We start from the raw sequence: 21,181 nt of genomic DNA on the forward strand, positions 1-21,181 counted from the left end.
AGGTATATAAATAACATTGAAAAAACCATACAGGCAAATATATCCAAATTAATCAGAACCTGTAATTCCTAATGTATATGGAGAATTCTAGTATTTAATAGGAAATCAACAAAATAGCACCTCACTCTTCTGGTGTCCCTCACTGCATATGCCTTCCCTCTCCTATTCCAGGAAATTTTCAGGGTCAAACATTTTAAGATAAAGTGTTTGCAATAAGGATTCCAAGATTCTGAGTCAGGTGAAAATCTTACATTGGGCTCGCTGTGCTCTGTACGTTTTGGAATGATTTTAACACGTTGTAAGAGTAAGGAGGGCTTATGAATAATACTTAAATAGTACTATGGAATTTTGTAACCCAGATCATCCCATCTTTATTATGATGGTATTTTATATTAATACATAATGTGTCATACATTATATGTTTGTTTAAAAAAACCCTAAGTTGAAATACTTTTCCCTATTTCAGGAATTGAATTCGAAATTTCTTCAAAATTGCTTGATGTTCCTTGACTCTTGGGAACTCCAGTTTTTTTCCCTGATAGTTGTATAACACATGATAATATTAGTTATTTTCATTATAGTTCATATTTTTTATTATTTATAAGATAAGATTGGTGTCTGGGCACCATGGCTCACGCCTATAATCCCAGCACCTTGGGAGGCCAAGGCGGGTGGATCACCTGAGGTCAGGAGTTCGAGACCAGACTGACCAACCTGGTAAAACCCCATCTCTACTAAAAATACAAAGTTAACTAGGCTTGGTGGTGCATGCCTGTAATCCCAGCTACGTGGGGGGCTGAGGCAGGAGAGTCACTTGAAGCTGGGAGGTGGAGGTTGCAGTGAGCTGTGATCATGTCATTGCACTCCAGCCTGGGCAACAAGAGTGAAACTCTGTCTCAAAAAAAAAAAGAAAAGATAAGATTGGCTTATCTACTTTATAGTAAATTGAATTCCTCATAATGTCGTCTTTGTTTATGATTTATATTTTGGAAATAAAAATAAGCCCTTTTAGACTTAATTTTAGACCTCAACAAATTGTCTTACCCCACAAATGTATAGTAGAAAGTTTTCTTCCACCCTAACAAATCTATTTTCCTACATTTAATTTCTTACACTTACTAGAAAAATTCATCAACTTACCTGTGTACTTTAAGGTAGCCCTTTGCAACTTTGTCATAAGCAGATTTTTAATGATCTTTCCATTTAGTGTGGCTATAATTGTTTAAGTTAAAAATAGTTTTCTCTGCTTAGAAGATAAACAGTGAACTTAGAGGTGTACTTTAGAATTATTTGCCCTTTATCTCTGTATTAGTCCGTTTTCACACTGTTAAAAGAACTACCTGAGGCCAGGCATGGTGGCTCATGCCTGTAATCCCAGCATTTTGGGAGGCAGAGGCGAGTGGATCACCTGAGGTCAGGAGTTTGAGACCAGCCTAGCCAACATGGTAAAACCCTGTCTCTACTACAAATACAAAAATTAGCTGGATGTGTTGGTGGGAGCCTGTAATCCCAGCTTCTTAGGAGGCTGAGATGGGAGAATCACTTGAACCTGGGAGGTGGAAATTGCAGTGAGCCGAAGCTGGGCCATTGCACTCTAGCCTGGGTAAAAGAGTGAAACTCTGTCTCAAAAAAAAAAAAGAAAAAGATAAAAGAAAAAACTACCTGAGACTGGGTACTGACTGAGTCAGTTAAACAGACTTAATCGACTCACAGCTCTGCATGACTGGAGGGGCCTCAGAAAACTTACAATCATGGCAGAAGGTAAAGGGGAAACAAGGCACGTCTTACATGGCAGCAGGAGAGAGAGAGCAAGAGTGAGTGGGGAGCGAGTGGGGAGCTGCCCAACACTTTTAAACCATCAGCTCTCATGAGAACTCACCATCAGAACAGCATAGGAGACACCACCCCCAAGATCCATTCACCTCCCTCTGCCAACCTATGGGGATTGAGGTCCCTCCCTCAACCTATGGGGATTACAATTAGAGATGAGATTTGGGTGGGAGCACAGAGCCAAACCGTATCACTCTCAAATTTATCTGTGCCATTGTTTTTCTCGAAAATACATGCCATTGTTAGGTAAATCTGCTGACTAAACCTATATACATGTATCTTTCTAAGACTCCAATAAATTATTTGCCATTTTTCTTTTTGAACAACATTTATTCTTAACAGCAGATCCCATAAAACACTATGTTTGGAAAGTTTTTGCTGCTTCTGGCTACTTGTTATTTTTATAAAGATATTATTTGTGTCCTTTTCTTTTCTCACCTGTATTACCTATCTTTTTTTTTTTTTTTTTTTTTTTTCTCATGAACTGCCTTTTACTACCTGTCAAGCCCACTGGTTTCTCTTTTGCTGAGTGTGACAGGGCCAGGGCTGGGGTCCAGTGCTCCTAGTGTGAAGCTGGCTTCTACAGACCTTAAAGTTTATCTACCCTTGACATTGTTATCCACAATGTCCCCCAACTCCACCCCAGCTGCACCAGCTGCCTCGTCTCTTGCTCTGGAGCGTGACCCCCCTGTGCCCACTGCAGGATTGCTGTGATTCCATTGCCTGGTTTCTGATAGCCCTTTCAACTTGGAGCCTTCCCTTAGTCATGACTTTGAGGATCTCTGTGCCCACTGGCTCTGGCTAGTTCCTAGCCTTGACCTGGTGTACCTTCTCTGCTTCTCGTTGTCTTTCTGCTTCCTGACCACCTTGCTGTCGCAGCCCTGTGTTCCTTCTCATGTCTGTGTTGGCTCTTCTAAATTGCCTCCTGTCCCTGTGATACACTGTGCTGGGAACACAGCCAGCCCCCCTGGGGCTGACTCCCTCGTTTTTTGTAGCTCTTTGAAAATTATATTTCAGTTTGGGTAAGTTTTACTAAATTAAGAAAAAAAAAAACCCAAGATACCATCTGATTCCTTAACATCATTTTACTATATATATAAAAAAAATAGTGACCATAATCTTTAAAGCTTGGTAAATGTTGCTTAGGTATATACATGTGTGTATACACGTGTGTTTTGTCACTTACATTTCAAACTATTAATCTCTTTCTCCCAAAGAGTGAATATTCTATATACATTTTTTCAAGCACAAGAAAGAGAATATTGCCTTAGATTTCAAAATCTTTATCTTAAACAGGCATTGATGGTACAGTTTTAATAGAGGAAGATATTATGTCCTTGAAGTCTAGTCAAAACATGTTCAAATGGCATTGAAATCAAACAGGAGATTTCATCAATCTGACTTTAGGTATTTCCATTTAATAAAATGGAGGGAGAAAGGCCAGGCTCACTCATATCTTTGTGGTGGGTGGTCAGATGGTATTGATGACTGTCCTAAAAAATGGAGGGAGAAAGCCAGGCTTACTCATATTTTTGTGGTGGGTGGTCAGGTGGTATTGATGACTGTCCTTCTTTTTCTCATCTGGCCCCAGTACATGGCAGGAAGACATTTGAAGCAAGACGGATCGCAGTGACTTCACTATTTCTTGCTTTCTTGCAGTTAAAACCAAAGAAACAGCCTACTTCAACTTCTTTATCATTTTCTATCACTATTTATAGATATACTGAAGTCTTTTCCTTTTTTTGCAAATGCCAGTGGAACTACTTACTTCTGACCCCTAAACAATATCGTGTTTGCTTTGATATGTATCCCATTTGCCTTGTTTTCAAAACCTTTTTCATCTTTTCTCAGACCTGCGCCAAAGACAAAAGCCTAACTTTTATTTTAAAAACTTCTGAAAAAAACATCCGTAATTGCTTTTAAGAGTGTTAGGCAAAAGATGAAAGTTATTTTGGTATACTTAACAATTGCCATTTTTAAGTACAAATTTTTGTAACCTGGGAAAATACTTAAATTGAGCATTAAAGCCAGTAGTAAAACTATGGATGCCTTTTTATTTGAAGGACTACCACACATCACTGAAGGCAAGAAAAGACTAGAATGTAGACTTAAATAAATTCCAGGGGTTCTCTCACACACTTATACACACACACCACAGGCTTAAATAATAAAGGTATCTAATTCAATCCTCACTCAGTACTCCTGAGAGCACTTTCTTGAATCTACGTGGTTTTTATCTCATTTATAAGAAATAGTTACACTGAGTTAACTGAATTTGGAATTTTCAGCTTGATTTTTCTTGCTTTCAAGAAAAGCTATTTTAAACAGGCTTGATATTTTTTTGTAAGAGTGAGGAGGTAATGCGAAATTGTCCTAGAAGTTAATGTATATATTCATATTCCTTTACTTTCCAGTAGAGATTTGTCTGCAAACTCCCACCACCCCTTGCTATTCCCTGGTGCTGGAATATGAGTTCTAACTATCAGGATTTTTGTGTATTTTGTTAGTTGATACATATCAAGAGACCTAGAACAGTGCCTGGTATACATTAGTTGCTTAGTAGTTGTGTTGAATAAATGAATATAGGGAGAAGATAACTGTTTCAATAACTGCTTATTGCTCATAATATATAATCTACAGGCTTAGGTGGATATTCGGAAGTAACTATCCTTATTCTTTAATACCAGGACAGCAACAGAAATCTGGTGAGGAGGGAGGTACTAGCTAGCTAATGAACTACCTAGAAAGAAGCCAGGCCCTGATTAGCTCTTTCTTCCTCCACTCCAGCCACTGGCCAAATATCTAAATAGTCCTTTTAATTAAAATTAAATATTTAAGTAATTTTAATATCTGTTCTAATAAGGGCCAGGTATCCCATGGCTCCGCTAATAGTGATAGATTTTTTTCTGAAAGCCAAAATATATATGAGAGGAGGATGTGGGTAGGTGGAAAGGAGACAGAGATGGAAAAAGGTAGAGTATTTGGTAGTTTTTGCTTTTTTTTTTTTTTTTTTTTTTCCTTAAATGTAGAGTAGAGCACAAGGCATCTAGAAAAGGTGGTGGCTAAGGAAATACTATATTTTTATGTACTTTCGTGTGGCCACATGGAGCAGCACTGGTTCACTCTGTGCCGAAAATCTTAGTGGCCAAGAAACAGCCTTTCTGAAACCTTAGGCTTCAAATATTTGTGGAGGGAGGAAGTCAAAGAAACAGCCCCAAACTTCAAACCCTGAGAAAAACAAAGACCCAAAGAAAGTACTCAGGATTCCTTCATTGTTCTGGTCATGCCAAGTCAGGAAATGAGCATTCAGTTTGGCTTATTAAAATCACTTTTAAAGTAGAATTTTCCCTTGAAAAGTGGAAACAGTGAAATGGATCAGAAAAAAATAGCAAAGCATATGAAAATAATAACAACAATAAGAATTTTAAAAATAACAGCTCAAATTCGTGGAGAATGTGGTCATGGAAGGGAACTCTGCTGTCTGGGAGTGGAAGAAGCAGTTTCCAACTTCACTTCCATACTTTAATGTTGACCCTTGAAGACCTATGGCCACCATACTTAGTAGAGTACTATTGCCCACATAATAGTAAAGAATAATTTTTATCTAATTGGAAATGCTATCCTATAGCAGAATCTGGTTTTATTAAAGCTAGAGGTCAGAAATGTGTTAAAGTGAACCATAAGAAATTCCTGATTTTGCAATCAGGATTTGAAAACAAGTAGGAAACAACTATTTCCTATGGCAGCTCAGTTAAAAGTGAGCATAGGAAACTGTTGTTGGAACAGTTTCGCATTGATTCATCAGTCCTGAAGTATATTGGGGCTTGACTAGAAAAGGTGGCTCTGAATTTCTTTGCAGAGTCAGTCATCCAAACTACTGACTAGTGCCCTATGGTTGCTCTTGTTTAAAGCCTCTGCTGTTTTCTGCTGGGGGAATTCTTAATGAAAAAATACCCGAAGACTTCACTGGTGATTCAGAAACTGAAATGTTAAAGAATGGATTTATTTGAGACCATTCTTTGATGTCATCTTAAGATACCATTTTAAATATTTTGAGGAGTGGTAATTCCGCTGAAAGTCAGATCGTAGGTTTGAAATAAATATGGCATGGTGTCATGTCAGCAAAGGCACTATAACATTGCCATTATTTGTCATTAATGACTGTGAAGTATTTATAAATTTTTAGAATGAGCTTCTGGAAACATTCTCATGTAAATTTCTGAAATAATAGAAGATATCCTTTTGTCCTTTGTGAAAAAACTTACTGTGAGAGAAGTAGAAGAGAGGGTGCAAGTGGACTAATGGAACAGTGTCTGTGATCTTGTGTCTCAGTCACACACAGCGTCAGGTGGATTGAGAGGGCAGTAACAAGGGCAAGGAAAATGATTATTTCTACAACGTGAAGAAAAACACTAGGGGAAAAAGATGTTTGAAGCTTTGATTTGTTAATTACATTTATAGAAAGAAGCCGTATTTTGTTGCTGAGAAAGGTCAGCATGATGAAACACTTTTTACATCAACTTTTTGAAAATGTGGTAAGCAAAAAAAAAAAAAAAAAAAAAAATGCTGAAATCAGTAACTTCTAAATAACTTGTGTTCAAGATTCACATTAGGTCTGGTACCTATCAGTTCTCAGAGTCTCATACCATCCGTGTCAGCATCAAAGTCTGTATCTTAATGTAAGGATAATATTAAAGGGGAAAAAGTTAAATTATGTCACATACACGTGTACCTATACAGTCTTTTTCAAAAGCAAAGCCACTGTATTTATGGCTAAAAACACTCAAGCATTTAGTAGTCATTTTCTTAAAATGTATATTGTACTAATCTAGAGATGAGGCAGTAAGTTCATGATTCCTTCCCTGAGGATTCTGAATAGCTTATAATAAGTATAAGTACACTCACACATGCCACAGATTGCAGAGGCAAATAAATTGTGCTGACAGGTGTTTTTGTTTGTTTGTTGTACATAGATATAGTCATTGTATCAGCAACCACTGATTGGCATATGCATACTCAGTAAATGTTTCTGGAGATGATTTGATGTTAGATCTTTTTAGAGATTCTGTATATGCTGAAGTGCATACTATCGGGTATGGTTTTATGACAAAGACAACTTCCCTGAGTATGGAAAATTCTTAATAGAAAAGATGTGGAGTGATTTTTTTACTCTAATATAGTTTACATATGCATCTTATACGTGTGCAGATATGCTTAAAAACTACCATCAGTAAGGTCAACAGTATCAACAGTGACCACATCCCCATGGTCAGCCTTCAGTCTTGTCCTCTTGTTGGCAGTTGACACTACACACAGTCCACCACGGATGCTTTTTCCTCCCTTTGATTCCCAGATTCTGCCTTATCTTGCTCCTCCACTTGGACTTTTATTCCTCAGGTTTGTTAGCAAGCTCTTCTTTCCCTGCCTAACCTGAAATGTTGATTTTTTGTAGATTTCTGTCTAGGATCTTCTCTACCCCTTACTCTTCAGCCTTTGGGTAGGCTCAGTCAGTCATTGTTCCACAAAAAGAACATGGAGTGCTTACTCTCTGAGGACAACCTATCTTTTAAGACACGTTGCAGCCTTTTTCTTGTTGAACATGTTTTTCAAGCTTGCCCTGTCCAATGGTCCCTGGATTTTTCAGTGCACTAGGCCTTTATTCATTCATTGTCTCTATTGTGCATATTAAAAGTTGTAATCAGTCACTTAATTATATCTTTTAACATGGTAGATTTTTTAAGCTATTTCTTCGTTTTCCATGCCACATTGTTGGTTGCTTACGAGATATTTCAACTCTTTGTCCTAGAATCATTAACACTTAATCTCAGGTTACAGACCCTCGATGATTTGGACCATTTTCCATGGTTGTCTCTAAGGTACAGCTCCTTGAGTTTTGGATCTCACTGTGTTTGCCATTATCTGTAGTTGGCATAATTTTTTCTTGACCCACCTCCAGTTTTACCTTGCTCCAGTACCCCAAACAAAAAAGTAAATTGTAGAAGACTAATTATCATCACTGTGCTTTAAATTATTTTCCAAGGTATTTTTAATTATTTTCCAAAGTATTTATGTCCTCACATTTTCTCAGTTTAGCTGTAACTTTATTCGGACAGCACAGGTTGTAAGGTGTGCATCAATTCGTTAATTCCTGTCTGTAGTGTGAATCATGGCTTGAGACGATGAACCTTATCTAGTTAGGAAATATCTTCCAAAACATAAATGATTCATTTGTCAGCAAAGATAGTATCATAAAAGAAAATATAACATTAAACAGCTCTCAAATATTTCCCCTAAATAATGAGAATATTAGAAGGAGTTACTTCAGGTTAAATATTGTGACTCAAGGCCAGGCACAGTGGCTCACACCTGTAATCCTAGCACTTTGGGAGGCCGAGGTGGGTGGATCACAAGGTCAGGAGTTCAAGATCAGCCTGACCAAGATGGTGAAACCTCATCTCTACTAAAAATCCAAAACAATTAGCCAGGCGTGGTGGCGGGCACCTGTAATCCCAGCTAATCAGGAGGCTGAGGCAGAGAATCGCTTGAACTCGGGAGGTGGAGGTTACAGTGAGCTGAGGTCGCACCACTGCACTCCAGCCTGGGTGACAGAGCGAGAGTCCATCTCAAAAAAAAAAAAAAAAAAATTGTGACTCAAAATATAAGCTTTTCAAAACGAAAGGAAACTAAGCAGAGAGCTTTTTAAAGTATATTTTAAGTGTATTGAAAATAATAATTTCAGCAAAACAGTTGTTAAAGGTTGATTTATGTTTGTTAAATGTATTTTTTAAAATATTGATGGTTTCCAAATCCTTCTGTTTCTTAGATTTAGTGTTCTGTATATAAAAGAGTGTATATTTGAATCTTAATAATTATTTATCTTAATGATATAATGTGGCTATTCCCAACCTATACACTGCAGACACCAGGAGAGCCGGAATTCTTACGAGAAATGTTGAAATCTGTATGCACACAAAGTTCTGTTTACTGTATACAGCAAACAAACAATATGGCTATTGTGGTACTATTTTAAATTATTTTTTAAAAAACACTTTCTTTTGCTTACCATTGTTTTACAAATTGAAAGCCATACAGAAAAATATAATACAGAATGGTAGAATTACCTATAGGTTCACTATTATGGCAGCCACCGTTAAGAACTATAGATCTAGCGGGGTGTTGTGGCACATGCCTGTAGTCCCAGCCCCTCGGGAGGCTGAGGTGGAGGATCCTAGGAGCCCAGGAGTTCTAATTCAGCCTGGGCAACATAGCAAGACCTTGTCTTTTTAAAAAAATAAAAATTAAAAAAACAATTATAGATCGAATGATAATACTAATTAATCATAGCCAGAATTTAAATAACACTATTTGTCAGACACTGTTGTAAGTGTTCTTGAATAAATTGAGTCATTTAATCTAAAACTACGCAATATGGTGAGACCTTTGCTATCACTACCTAACAGATAAGGAAATTGTGGCACACAGTTAATAAACCTGACATAAATGTGGCTCCTAGTTTTTCCTATGGGTAGACTATAATTCTTTTATCTACAAAAATAGGAACATGTCATCCTCTATATATTGTTCTGCAACTATCATGTCCAAAAGAAATTCCCCGTAACTCTCCAAACTGCTCTTCCCCCCATCATAGATATCAGTTAATAGTGTCGCCATCCAGTATTTCTGCAAGTCCTGTTGGTACTGTCTACTTTAAAAAAATTTTTCTGAATTAGCCACTTCTCACTGTCTGTACTACTTTCACCCTACTTCACACCATTATTATCTCCTGCCTGGACAATTGCAGAAGCTTCTTTAGCTGGTCTGCCCATGTCCAAGGTCACCCACTTCTGCAGTCCATTCTCCACCCAACAGCCACAGTAAGATTTTAAAATGTTAATCAGATCATGTGACCTGACTCCTTAAAACATTCCAGAGTTCACAGCACTGTGATGGCATGCAGGATAATAGTCTGCCTCTTTAGCCTTCCAAAGCCATGGGATCCAGCCCCAGCATCTTCTTGGACCTCACATCCTACACCCTCTCATCTTTTCTTCCTTGTTGTTGACTACATTTTGGCCCCATTGCCCTCATTTTTCTCTCTGGAATGTGTTGCATTCATTCCTGTCTCAGAGACTTTGCACTTGCCTTTACCTTTGTTTAGCATCTTCATGTGGCTGGCTACTCTGTCATTTCAGTATCACCAAAGAAAGAGACCTTCTGGGCCAGGCGCGGTGGTTTACGCCTGCAATCCCAGCATGTTGGGAGGCTGAGGTCAGCAGATCACAAGGTCAAGAGATCGAGACCATCCTGGCCAACGTGGTGAAACCCCATCTCTACTAAAAATACAAAAATTAGCTGGGCATGGTGGCAGGTGCCTGTAGTCCCAGCTGCTCTAGAGGCTGAGGCAGAAGAATCACTTGAACCTGGGAGGTGGAAGTTGCAGTGAGCCGAGATCATACCACTGCCCTCCAACCTGCAACAGAGCGAGACTCTGTCTCAAAAAAAAAAAAAAGAGAGAGAGGCCTTCTGAAGCTATCTAATGGATCCTGTCTCCCCCACCCTCCCTGTCTGATCTCAGTGTCTGTCATTTTCTTCATAGTACTTCTCTCTATCTGAAATTATTTGTTTACTTCTGTATTGTCTCTCTGTTCGCCATGACTATAGAAGTTTGATGAGGATAAAGACCTTTCTCCTTCTAGTTTTTTCTGAGTGCCTAGAACAGTGGAGCCCACAGTAGACTTTCAATACTTGGCCTAGTTAATGAATAATTTAAACACACCAGCATGTTCAGATCAGTATGTGAGGATGTTTCCTGATCTGCTGTTTATATGGTCCTCCCACCTCTCACTGTGCTCTAAGATGGGTGAATGAGTGTTTGAATTGATTACATATGGAAAAACAGAAAGCACTCTAGCTGCTGGTGGTGGTGGTAGAAGCTTTTATCTGATTAAGTAATAGTATAAAAGATAGGTGTGTTTAATTCATATTGAGTGAGTTTAAAAAATAAGACTTTTTTATATGAAGCATTTCTAATCACTGAAAGTGGATCAGTCACTACTACTGTGTTGTTATGAAATTACTGTAAGGATGGGAAAGATAGTTTTACATATGACAATTCCTGGCAGTGCCTAGAGATTTTCAATGAGCCAATTTCTCCAGGCATTTTTTGCTTTGTAAAAAGTCATTTTTTTTTTCTTACATAGCTTCTTGTTACTTCTCCCCAAGCACCATCCTTTTGGGAAAAACATAATGCACTAAGTGTTTTTGATGATTGACTAGTGTATTTCCTCCCGAGAGTCACCAAAATCAGTATAAACCTTTGGTTAATCTTTTCTATCTCTTTACTGAGTCATTAGAACGAGTATATTTAGTATTGAAAATAGTTGCAGCTTGCTTGTGTTTCCCTAAGAGAAACACTGTCTTTACAAATGGAAATATAATGTTCACTCATTTCTGCCTGTATAATTTTTTAACAGTTGTATAAAATCCTCTGAACTACCTTTGCTGATAATAAACTTCTTTCTGTGAACAATGTTTCTTTGATTATTAACCCCCAAAATGATGAGTTTGGGTAGTTTTTTCTAACTCTTCAATATTAAAATCATTTGGAGGGATGTAGAATACCATCTGTTGCTTACATTTATTCAGACATTTTAACCAAAATCAGCAGCACAGATACTATATCAATGTAAAAAAGATTTTAAGTGTTATATAATTAGCTGATTTAGAAAGAATAATATTTTGTTACTTTTTTTATGTTTGATCCAGATCAAACAATGTTTACTGGTTTTCAGAATACGTTGTTTTTCATTTGAGTTTGCAACTCAGTTTGAATTAAACTTGATCAGGACATGCTATTCCATTTATTTTTATACTTTTATCTTAAAAGGATATCTTGAAAAGGATCTTAGCTATCATCTGTTGAACCTCTTTTTGCTGAGAATTATCGCCCAGAGAGGAGAGGTGATTTTGCAGAGGTTTCACCAGTTAATGGTGGAGCTAGAACTAGAGCCCAGGCCTCCCTACTGAGCCTCCATTCCTGTCTTTGATCCCTGCGTGTTTGGCCCTCAGTTTGGGCTTTACATCCTATGTGTAGATGTTTGGTAAATTTATTATACTCTAAAGTTGAATTTTGACATACAAATCACTAAACATGCTTTGTATTTTAAAGACATTCAATGTCTAAGAAGAAAGTGAGTTCAAGATCTGCGAGCCCTCTCTCCCTCTCTCTTTTGTGATGTGTATAATCTAAATGTGTTTCTTCGAACTGGATGCATACAATTTTCCAATCATGTGCCATCTTTTGGTTTCAAAGATAAACACATGACAGTGTTTCAATAGAGACTAGAGTTTTCCAAACCCATCTATTTTTGCGGCCTGTCTCTTGTGTTAATAATGCATATATTTGCAAGACAGCTGGCTGAGCTTTTGACAATAGTCTGTCCCTGGATTCTTTTTTTTCCTCTGTGCAAAGCTAAATGAACCATATGGGAATTGAGCTGATAACCTTGGCCTCATTAATTTACCTTCTGTAAAATTGCCTTTTGTAAATTATGTTCTACTGTAATGAGATTAGGAGTGCGATTTCATTCACTCAATAAATAGTACCAACACTGGACTAATGGCATTGGGAACTCAGAAATGCATACAATAAAATTTTTGCCCTCAAAGGATTAGGATAAGTGCACAGGTCACTAATATAAGAGCAAGAGTGGTAACTGCTGAAGGAGAAGGATTAGCAAAATGTGAAGGAGTTAGGAGAAGGGAGAATGGCACTTCATGCTGGGGGAACATCAGGACCCTTTAATGATGGACAGGGTTCCCAGTGGGAGTGAGGGAGAGGAAATGCTAGGTCCTGTAAATGGTGGTTGACCAGAACACTTCAACAAGGATGTTGGCATGTGATGAGCATAAGGTTAAGCATTATGATTAGACCCTGAAGGAGAAGGCTGATAGTAGGGAGAAAGATTTTAAGTATCCTACTAAGGTTTTTATTTGTAGTGGCATTCAGAAGGGATGATTGAAGATTTCTAAGCATAGAAGTAATACAGTCAGAACCTTTATCTTCAGATTCATTTGTCAGCAGTCACTGTAGAATGAACTGCAAGGAAAAGCTAGAGTTATGGAAGAACCCTTGGGAAGTAACAAGGGTCTGAACCAGTGTTACCAACAGTGGGATGCAGAGAAGCTCTGTGAGAGTTTGCAAAACTGGACTGAGCAGGACGTGGTGGTAACTGATTAGATTGGATAGTTGAGGGAAGAGTACAAGGTTTGAACCTGGGTAACTAGCAGATGGCAGTACTCTTTCACAACGTCAAAATCTGGAAAAAGAAAGTAAATATTGTTTTGAGCATGGTATTCTCAAGAAGCTAATAAGGCAGACTTGAAATTGGAACATGGGGGAGAGGTTGGAGCTGGCTGTAAAGATTTGGAAAGTCATTCACCAAGCGATCTGTTTGAAGCTAGGATTGTGGATGAGATCATTAAGGGATAGAGTATAGAAATAAGAAAAAAGGAATGAATGAATAAGGGTCATTCTGGCAGGGGCTGGCAGGGAATAAGGGTGGTCGGGGCGGGGAACAGAGCTAAGAAAAACCAGAAGATCAGCTAGGAAGCTTCTGCAGAACCCCAGGTAAGAGGTGTTGACAGCTCAAAGTAGATGGTGCTGGAGGAGTTTCTGGAGATTGATCAGAATCTGAATATGTTCTGTGGATAAAATGAATAAAATTTAACAGATTCAGGGCTGGGAGTGTTGTGTGAGAGAAAGAGAAGAGTCAGAGATGAGTCCTCAGAGTGAGTCCGTGCTTTTTAGCCCAGGCAACTGGAAGGGAAGAATTATTGTATTAGTTTGCTAGGGATGCCATAACAAAGTACTACAGACCAGGTGGCTTAAGCTATGGAAATTTATTGTCTCTCAGTTTTGGAGGCTAGAGATTGAAGATCGGTTGATGTGTTCCTTCTGAGGGCAGTGATGAAGAATCCCATTTCTCTCACCTAGCTTCCAGTGGTCTGCTGACGATTGTTGGTGTCCCTTGGCATGCAGAAGCATCCCCTAATCTCTGCCTTAATCTAAACATGGTGTCCTCCTCATACAGGTGTCTGTGTTCCAATTTCTCCTGCATATAATAACATCAGTCCTATTGGATTCAGAGTCCACCCTATTCCAGTATGACCTCATCTTAACTAATTACATCTGCACAACCCTAACCTCAAAAGTCACATTACAAGATACTAAGGGCTAGGACTTCAACATACGAGTTTTGGGGGGACACAATTCAACCCATAGTAGTTGCCATTAACTAAGAAGAGGATATCTGTGAAATGAACATGTCTGGAGGCAGGGAAAGATCCGCAAAGTTTTGCCCATGTTAAAGTTGAGGTGCGTGTTAGACACCCAAGTGGAGATACCAAGTGGGCAATTGGATAAATGGGTCTGAAATTCCAAGGAGGGGTCGGGCTAGAGATAAATATTTGGAAGTCACCAGCATATTGGTGATACTGAAAGCCAAGAGACTAGATGAGATCACCAAGAAAGTAAGTTGGGATAGAAAAAGAGAAGAGTTCCAAAGACTGAAGCTAAGATCCCAATAAAATAGTACTGGGATCAAGGCCCACAGAAATGTTGAATAAAAATCCCATGTATGCTTGTAGTTGTGAAAAAGCAATTACGTTTTCATGATGATTTTAAGTTATGTTCTAAATATTTACAAAGCCGTGGCATTTTCTTGTGAAGTGTAAGACAAGTCACACAGGGTATGGATTGAGTTTTACTAGCTAATATGTTGAAGAAGTTACTGGTGCTGAAATGGAATGTTTTGAATGCCATAAAGAAGTCAAAGGATACCAATAAAAATAATAAAGAGCACTTTTCTCAGAAGGAGAAACAACTTTGGGGAACATTATTTCAGTCCTTGATTTAAGAAGTCATTTTCTAGAACGGCAGTCATGCTCTAAGCAGCTGTATAGCTTGTTCTTTCATTTGTTTTTGGTGAGAGTATACTTCGAAATACTTTAAACAAATATTAAAGCAATATTATCACATTTTAGCAGACTTGAAAAATAGAGAAATCTTCACTGTAACGTACCATTTTAGCCTTTTCATTGTCATTTTTCCATGTTTCTGCTGTTTGGCGTGGAGGCAAAAGCTTTGACAGCAAGGTGATAAAAGTGACAAAGAGCAACTCTACCCAAAGTTTTCTGAGCCCATCCAGATCCCATTTCTCTGAGCCACTGCACACTCTTCTGCCTCTGCCCCCTTTCTTACTCTGGCTCTCACCTAGTCATGCTTCAAAACTCAGGTTAGCTGACACATTTGGGGAAGTGTTTTGTAATTCCTTTCTTCACAGTGTGCTTCCCCCGTTACCCTGCACCATAGCGCTTACCATAATGCACCATAGCACTTTCCCCGGTTCTACTTTATGAAGTTTTGCTACTGGATCTTCATAATGGTTTATGCCCCCACCCACTTGGAGGGCAGAGACTGGATTTTTGTATTTTTTTCCCTTGGCATCTTGCACAGGACCTGCAGGTAAATATTCAAGAAATGTATGTGGACTGCAAATTGAAAAATCAATGTGTTTGCCTGCCTGGTACATATCTAAACTGTCACTGAACTGTGATTCCTTATCAGAAGTTAAAACATTTTATTTAGGGAGTGTCATCAAGTAACACAATATATCAAGATATAATATATCTTGAGAAGATTCCCCTTAAAAAGTATTCAAACAGATTGTTGCCTAAAGGGTTACATTTGTCCCTAAAAACTGTTTCCCAGAGAGCCCTTCAGTTTCTTACCATGAAACATACCTGAGATATTTACCCTGTTTGGCTTTTTGTTTTATTATTGGCTGTGTCCCTTCAAATTAGTAAGCAAAATGAAGTAATTAGAACACATCTATATAAGATAACATGAAAAAATGCGGGAGCTTAGAGGGATAAAACTGCTGGCAGTTGAGACAAGATAAAATTTTTTTAAATTAGTGGATTATTTTGGAAAGGGGAGGTTTAAAAATTTTTTGGCATAATTGAGATATATAATGTGAGTCTGAAGAGTGTTGAGTAATATTATTATTGCTCTTTGATGCAGAAACAAAAGGACAGCAAATACGTCCCTGATGACTTGGTTCAAGATTCTTTGCATTGCCCACTTAAAGTGCACATAATGTGGTTTTCTGGTAAACCTTCTCCAAAAATAGGAAAAGAAGGAAAGAGGTTTACACTTGATTATTTCTTATTTCTCAGTACCGAGAAGAGGCTTTGCTATACAATAGCCTTGATAGCATTGCTCCATTCATATCAGGTTTTACCTTTATTTTGCTGAGTCATGTAGTATGTGACCATTACATACTGAATTCTTGTCTGGAACCATGATTATTGACAAATTTTGAGCTAAGCTGTGCAGCATGTTAAATGTACCTTTACAGTGTAGTTATTTAAATCTCAATTTCTTTCCCCAGCTCTACTTTACGAAGTGTTTCTACTGGATCTTCAAGACCTTCAAAAATATGTTTGGTGTGTGGGGATGAGGCTTCAGGATGTCATTATGGGGTAGTCACCTGTGGCAGCTGCAAAGTTTTCTTCAAAAGAGCAGTGGAAGGTAAATGTTCATGTGGGTGTTCCTTTTACGTATTTTTTCCTAGTGTGTAGTTTACTTGTACAGCTAATGCTATAGCATTATTGGGAATTCTTCAAAAAGAATTTTGATTTCATCTGTCAGTGATAAACAGTAATAGTGCCTTATATAAAAACCACCTGGAGATTTTCCACAGAGCAATATTTAATGAGCAAAATTTGAAATTCTGAGCAAGGATCAACCAAAGAGGTTTTTTTGTTGTTTGTCACAGTTTGTTTTTCAGTAAGACTCAGAAAAATAATTCCGTGTCATCGTAAATTTAATTTGTGTGATCTGGAATAGCAGTTTTACTAGGCACACACAGAATACATGATTTCTGCCTTTTCTGGGTTTCCGTATGAATATGTGTTTGTGGCAAATTAAAACATTAATATCAGAATCAAGTCTGTGATTTGTGTTTCATACAGAATAATTTCATTTACCAGCTGGTTCAAGCCCCAGGTCCCTGTGTGAGTCCCGCCTTTATTCCTCCTGAAAGTTTCCAAATGAGCATGTTAAATGAAAAACCTGACTGAGATTCACTATGCATAGTTAGACTAGCTTTTGCTTCTGACCCAAGATTGTACTCCTTAAGGAGAAATTGTCTTTAATTTATTTTTACCTTTCCCCATCCTCACTTATAAGCAGTTAGTTACCATCAGACTTAGACCAGATGGTTTTATTGATATTGAAAACTGTGTCTGGTGAAAGTGTAGAATTTTTGCGATTAGTAAAAGATTCATCGTGTAATAGACAATTACATTCACTAAGGGGCTCCACATGAAGACTCCCTAAGGTTTATTTCTCAGGGAAGTTTTCTTAGAGATGATTTGGTGCTTCAGAGGCTTAAACATAAGTGACTTGAATGTTTTCCCTCTGTTTTGCCAGAGATCACAAGGTCACATCTTTAGTTGTGGAATGAAAAAGTTAACCAAGTAATTATTCTTTCTCGAGATTGATTTTTGCCTTAATTGATATTACATGATTTTTACATTATTTACACTATTAATTATTTGGTGGTCCTCAAGCCTAGCATTGAATTGGTAGAAGGAGCTCAGTAATTCTTTCTCAGGATTGTGAGCTCTTGGTTACAGGTGATAGAAAATTCAGCAAACTGACTGAAGCAGCATTGGAAATGCATTGGCCCACATACTGGAAAGTCCTAGTGTATGCTTGGCTTCAGGCAAGCCATGGTCTTAAGCCAGGTCGTTAGAACTCAGTCCCGCTCGCTCAGTTGCTTGGTTTTGTTCTGGCTCTGTTCTCATGCACGTTCTCTCGTGGTGCTGAGACAGCTACCAGACCTCCATTAAAAAGAGGTTTTCTGTTCCTAGCAATTCCTATAAAAGCTCCCAGTGGAATCTCCTCAGATTGAACTTGGCTCACGTGCCCACCTCTGCCCCAGTGCCTGTGGCTGGAAAATGTAGCAATCGGATAGGCTGGTTCTGGCTGAAGTTGGACAACCTGAACCATCTAGACCGAGAATGGGGAAGGATGTTTCCCTTAGGAAAATGTGGGTTCTGTTACCAGAAGGCCAATTTTTCAGAAAGTAGGAAAAATAAATTTGCACACTACTGAAGTCAGTTTGCTTTTGTAAGGCTTCTCCTGCCTCCTTCTCTTTTTCCTTAATTATACGATTGGTTCAGTAGAAGATAAATAGGTGAAATTTACATCTGGCACCTTTCTCAGGCCACTTTGTGCTTTCCAATATAAGAATCTGCCTTTCTGACTCACTTAATTAGTAAACAAAGTAAGTGGTATGTCAAAATAAAGTGACGTGGAGAAGGGCATTTTGGAGCAGGCAGTTGGCCAGCTGGCCCTACCTATAGATCTACCTTCATGTCGGAACCCACATTTTGGCTATTTGTAGAATCTGCCCCTTCTCTACTTCTGAAGCAAAAGGTTTTCTAGAAGTTCTTGCTTAGTTTTTCTTGTTTTAAGTAGTTTCTGTGGAATTACCTAGGGAATTGTTTTTATAACTCAGTTATAAACATACAAAAACCTAAATGCAGGTGTAACTTTTTCCTTCACTGGAAAGCTGATGGTCCATGGATAATGAAACTTGGTAAATGCCTTTATATATATATATATACTTTAAATTCTAGGGTACATGTGGACAACGTGCAGGTTTGTTACCTATGTATACATGTGCCATGTTGGTGTGCTGCACCCATTAACTCGTCATTTACATTAGGTATATCTCCTAATGCTATCCCTCCGCCCTGTCCCCTCCCCACAATAGGCCCTGGTGTGTGATGTTCCCCTTCCTGTGTCCAGGTGATCTAATTGTTCAATTCCCACCTATGAGTGAGAACATGCGGTGTTTGGTTTTCTGTTCTTGCGATAGTTTGCTGAGAATGATAGTTTCCAGCTGCATCCACGTCCCTACAAAGGACACGAACTCATCCTTTTTTTTATGGCTGAATAGTATTTCATGGTGTATATATGCCACATTTTCTTAATCCAGTCTGTCACTGATGGACATTTGGGTTGACTCACAGTAGTCTTTGCTATTGTGAATAGTGCCACAATAAACATATGTGTGCATATGTCTTTATAGCAGCATGACTTATAATCCTTTGGGTATCTCCCCAGTAATGGGATGGCTGGGTCAAATGGTATTTCTAGTTCTAGATCCTTGAGGAATCACCACACTGTTTTCCCCAATGGTTGAACTAGTTTACAGTCCCACCAACAGTGTAAAAGTGTTCCTATGTCTCGACATCCTCTCCAGCACCTGTTGTTTCCTGACTTTTGAATGATAGCCATTCTAACTGGTGTGAGATGGTATCTCATTGTGGTTTTGATTTGCATTTCTCTGATGACGAGTGATGATGAGCATTTTTTTCATGTGTCTATTGGCTGTATGAATGTCTTCTTAAGACTTGTATTAATATAGTTTATTTTGTATTGATTTGGGAGTTAGACTTTAATCATTCACCTGCTTGAAACAATGCTGTAAATTTAAAATCTAAATTTCGTGAGAGTAAAGACCTATTTGTTTTTGTGTTTTTGTAGGTTTTGTTAGTTTACTCTTTTATCCTGCGTGTGTGAGAGAGATTAAATATCTGAAAAAGATGGCTATCTTTATATAAAATATTTTTGAATTAACAAGAGATTATTTTTATAAAGCTTTATAATATTTGTAAAACTCATTTCACAAAATCATGGTATATAGGTGTCATTGTATTTTCCTTTTGTAGATGAAAACATTTAGGATCAGACGTAGTCACCCGGTCTATTCCTAATCCCAAGGCCAAAGTTAGACCCTTACTCAAGTCATAGGACTCCAAACCTATACCTAAGCTAAAGTATGGATTCTCTGTCTCATAATATAGCCTTGCTATTTTGCCATATCAGTTCTTGAGTTCATGAAAATTATACCCTATATGTTAGTCTATTCATGCCTCATTGACTCTAATAAAGGAAGTGATCTAAGCACCAAGAAGGCACAGTTTAGTACTCTTAGTCTGTATGTATATATGTGACTTTGTATGTATATACATATACATATGTATGGATGTATATTTAAATTCTTAACTAAGTTTGTTTTCCAATGTCCCTTGACATCCCTAATCCCCTCCTTAGATTACAGAAGCAGAGAATTCTGGGCAAGGTGGGTAGAGGGAGCTAATTTGAGGGAAGTCACTTAAAGCTAAAAGGAAATAGTGGCACCGGAAACAGAACATGAAGATAATCCCTAGAGAGCAGACAAGAGGAAAAACACACCAGTCTGAGTTTTGAGTTGATGTCCTTAAGGCTTTATGCTCTAGAGTGCATCACCCTAAAACTTGCTATGGTAGTGACTGTGTATGCAGACTGTAAATTATGTTTTTAAAGTATGAATTTGTGTGTGTGTGCTCTGTTTAATGGGATGTATGTATGTTCTTATCTTCTTCTTCTTAAACATTTAATATAAAAACACTTAGAACTCTCTTCCAAAATAACTTGTTAGCCAATAATGTCAGTTAATAGCCATATTATTGTACCTTACAAATGATTTACACATTTATTTTTAAATATGAATCACTATTTGCCTTGAAGATTTTCAGAACCTTTCTGTCTTAAAAATAATAATAATAACTTTTAAAAAGGGTTCTCCCTTGTGGTGGAAGCTAGATTGGCTTCAAGGGTCAGAAACTTAGTTTTAATTTTTTACGTCACTCACTAGGTGTGAGATTAAGGCAAGTTATTTAAAACTTCTCTGGGCCTCAGTTTCTTTGTCTATAAATGGAGAAGTAGTGTTGCCCTACCTGAACATTGCTATGAAAAATTACCTGAAAACATGTTTGTACATATTTTATAAATTATAAAGCAGCACCAAAATATTAGATTATTACTATCCTCTACAAACAAATGCCAAAGTTCCTGGTAATGTTCGTGTAGAGAGATGATGTAAATGATACAATCACGTTGCATTGTTAGGTCTTCATTTTTCAGCCCTTCATTTTCCTTTGTTAGATCTTCATTCTTCCTGTAATGTTATTTTGTCCTGAGAGCTGCCCTTTCAGGTGGCAAGATCCTTCTAAACCAGCAGTTCTCAAAGGCTGTGTGTGGGGAATGGGGATCTGTGGAAATTTCCTAGAGGGGCTTTTCCGATGCGGACTGAACTGTTGAGATTTACTCCTGTAACGAGCCTCTGTGGCAGTCCGACCTTTGGGAGTCTCACAGTTGAGAAAATACTGAGAGCCATCAACCAGGCTTTACCTCTTCTGTTAGAAGTTTTTAGAGAAGGCAGAGTCTTAT

The 21,181-nt window shown here is 38.0% G+C and overlaps 1 protein-coding gene across 3 annotated transcripts in view; it reads left to right on the plus strand.

Annotated features, from left to right (window-relative positions):
- The window catches only part of NR3C2 (nuclear receptor subfamily 3 group C member 2), a 363,135-nt gene that overhangs the window by 161,082 nt on the left and 180,872 nt on the right, over positions 1-21,181 (plus strand). For all 3 annotated transcript variants that reach the window (XM_023227427.2, XM_023227400.2, XM_023227421.2), the window contains exon 3: positions 16,284-16,423. In XM_023227427.2, coding sequence (XP_023083195.1) covers positions 16,284-16,423 — 140 coding nt within the window. The remainder of the gene's footprint in view (positions 1-16,283; positions 16,424-21,181) is intronic.

This window comes from Piliocolobus tephrosceles, chromosome 3 (assembly GCF_002776525.5).
Source record: "Piliocolobus tephrosceles isolate RC106 chromosome 3, ASM277652v3, whole genome shotgun sequence".
NCBI lineage: Eukaryota > Metazoa > Chordata > Mammalia > Primates > Cercopithecidae > Piliocolobus > Piliocolobus tephrosceles.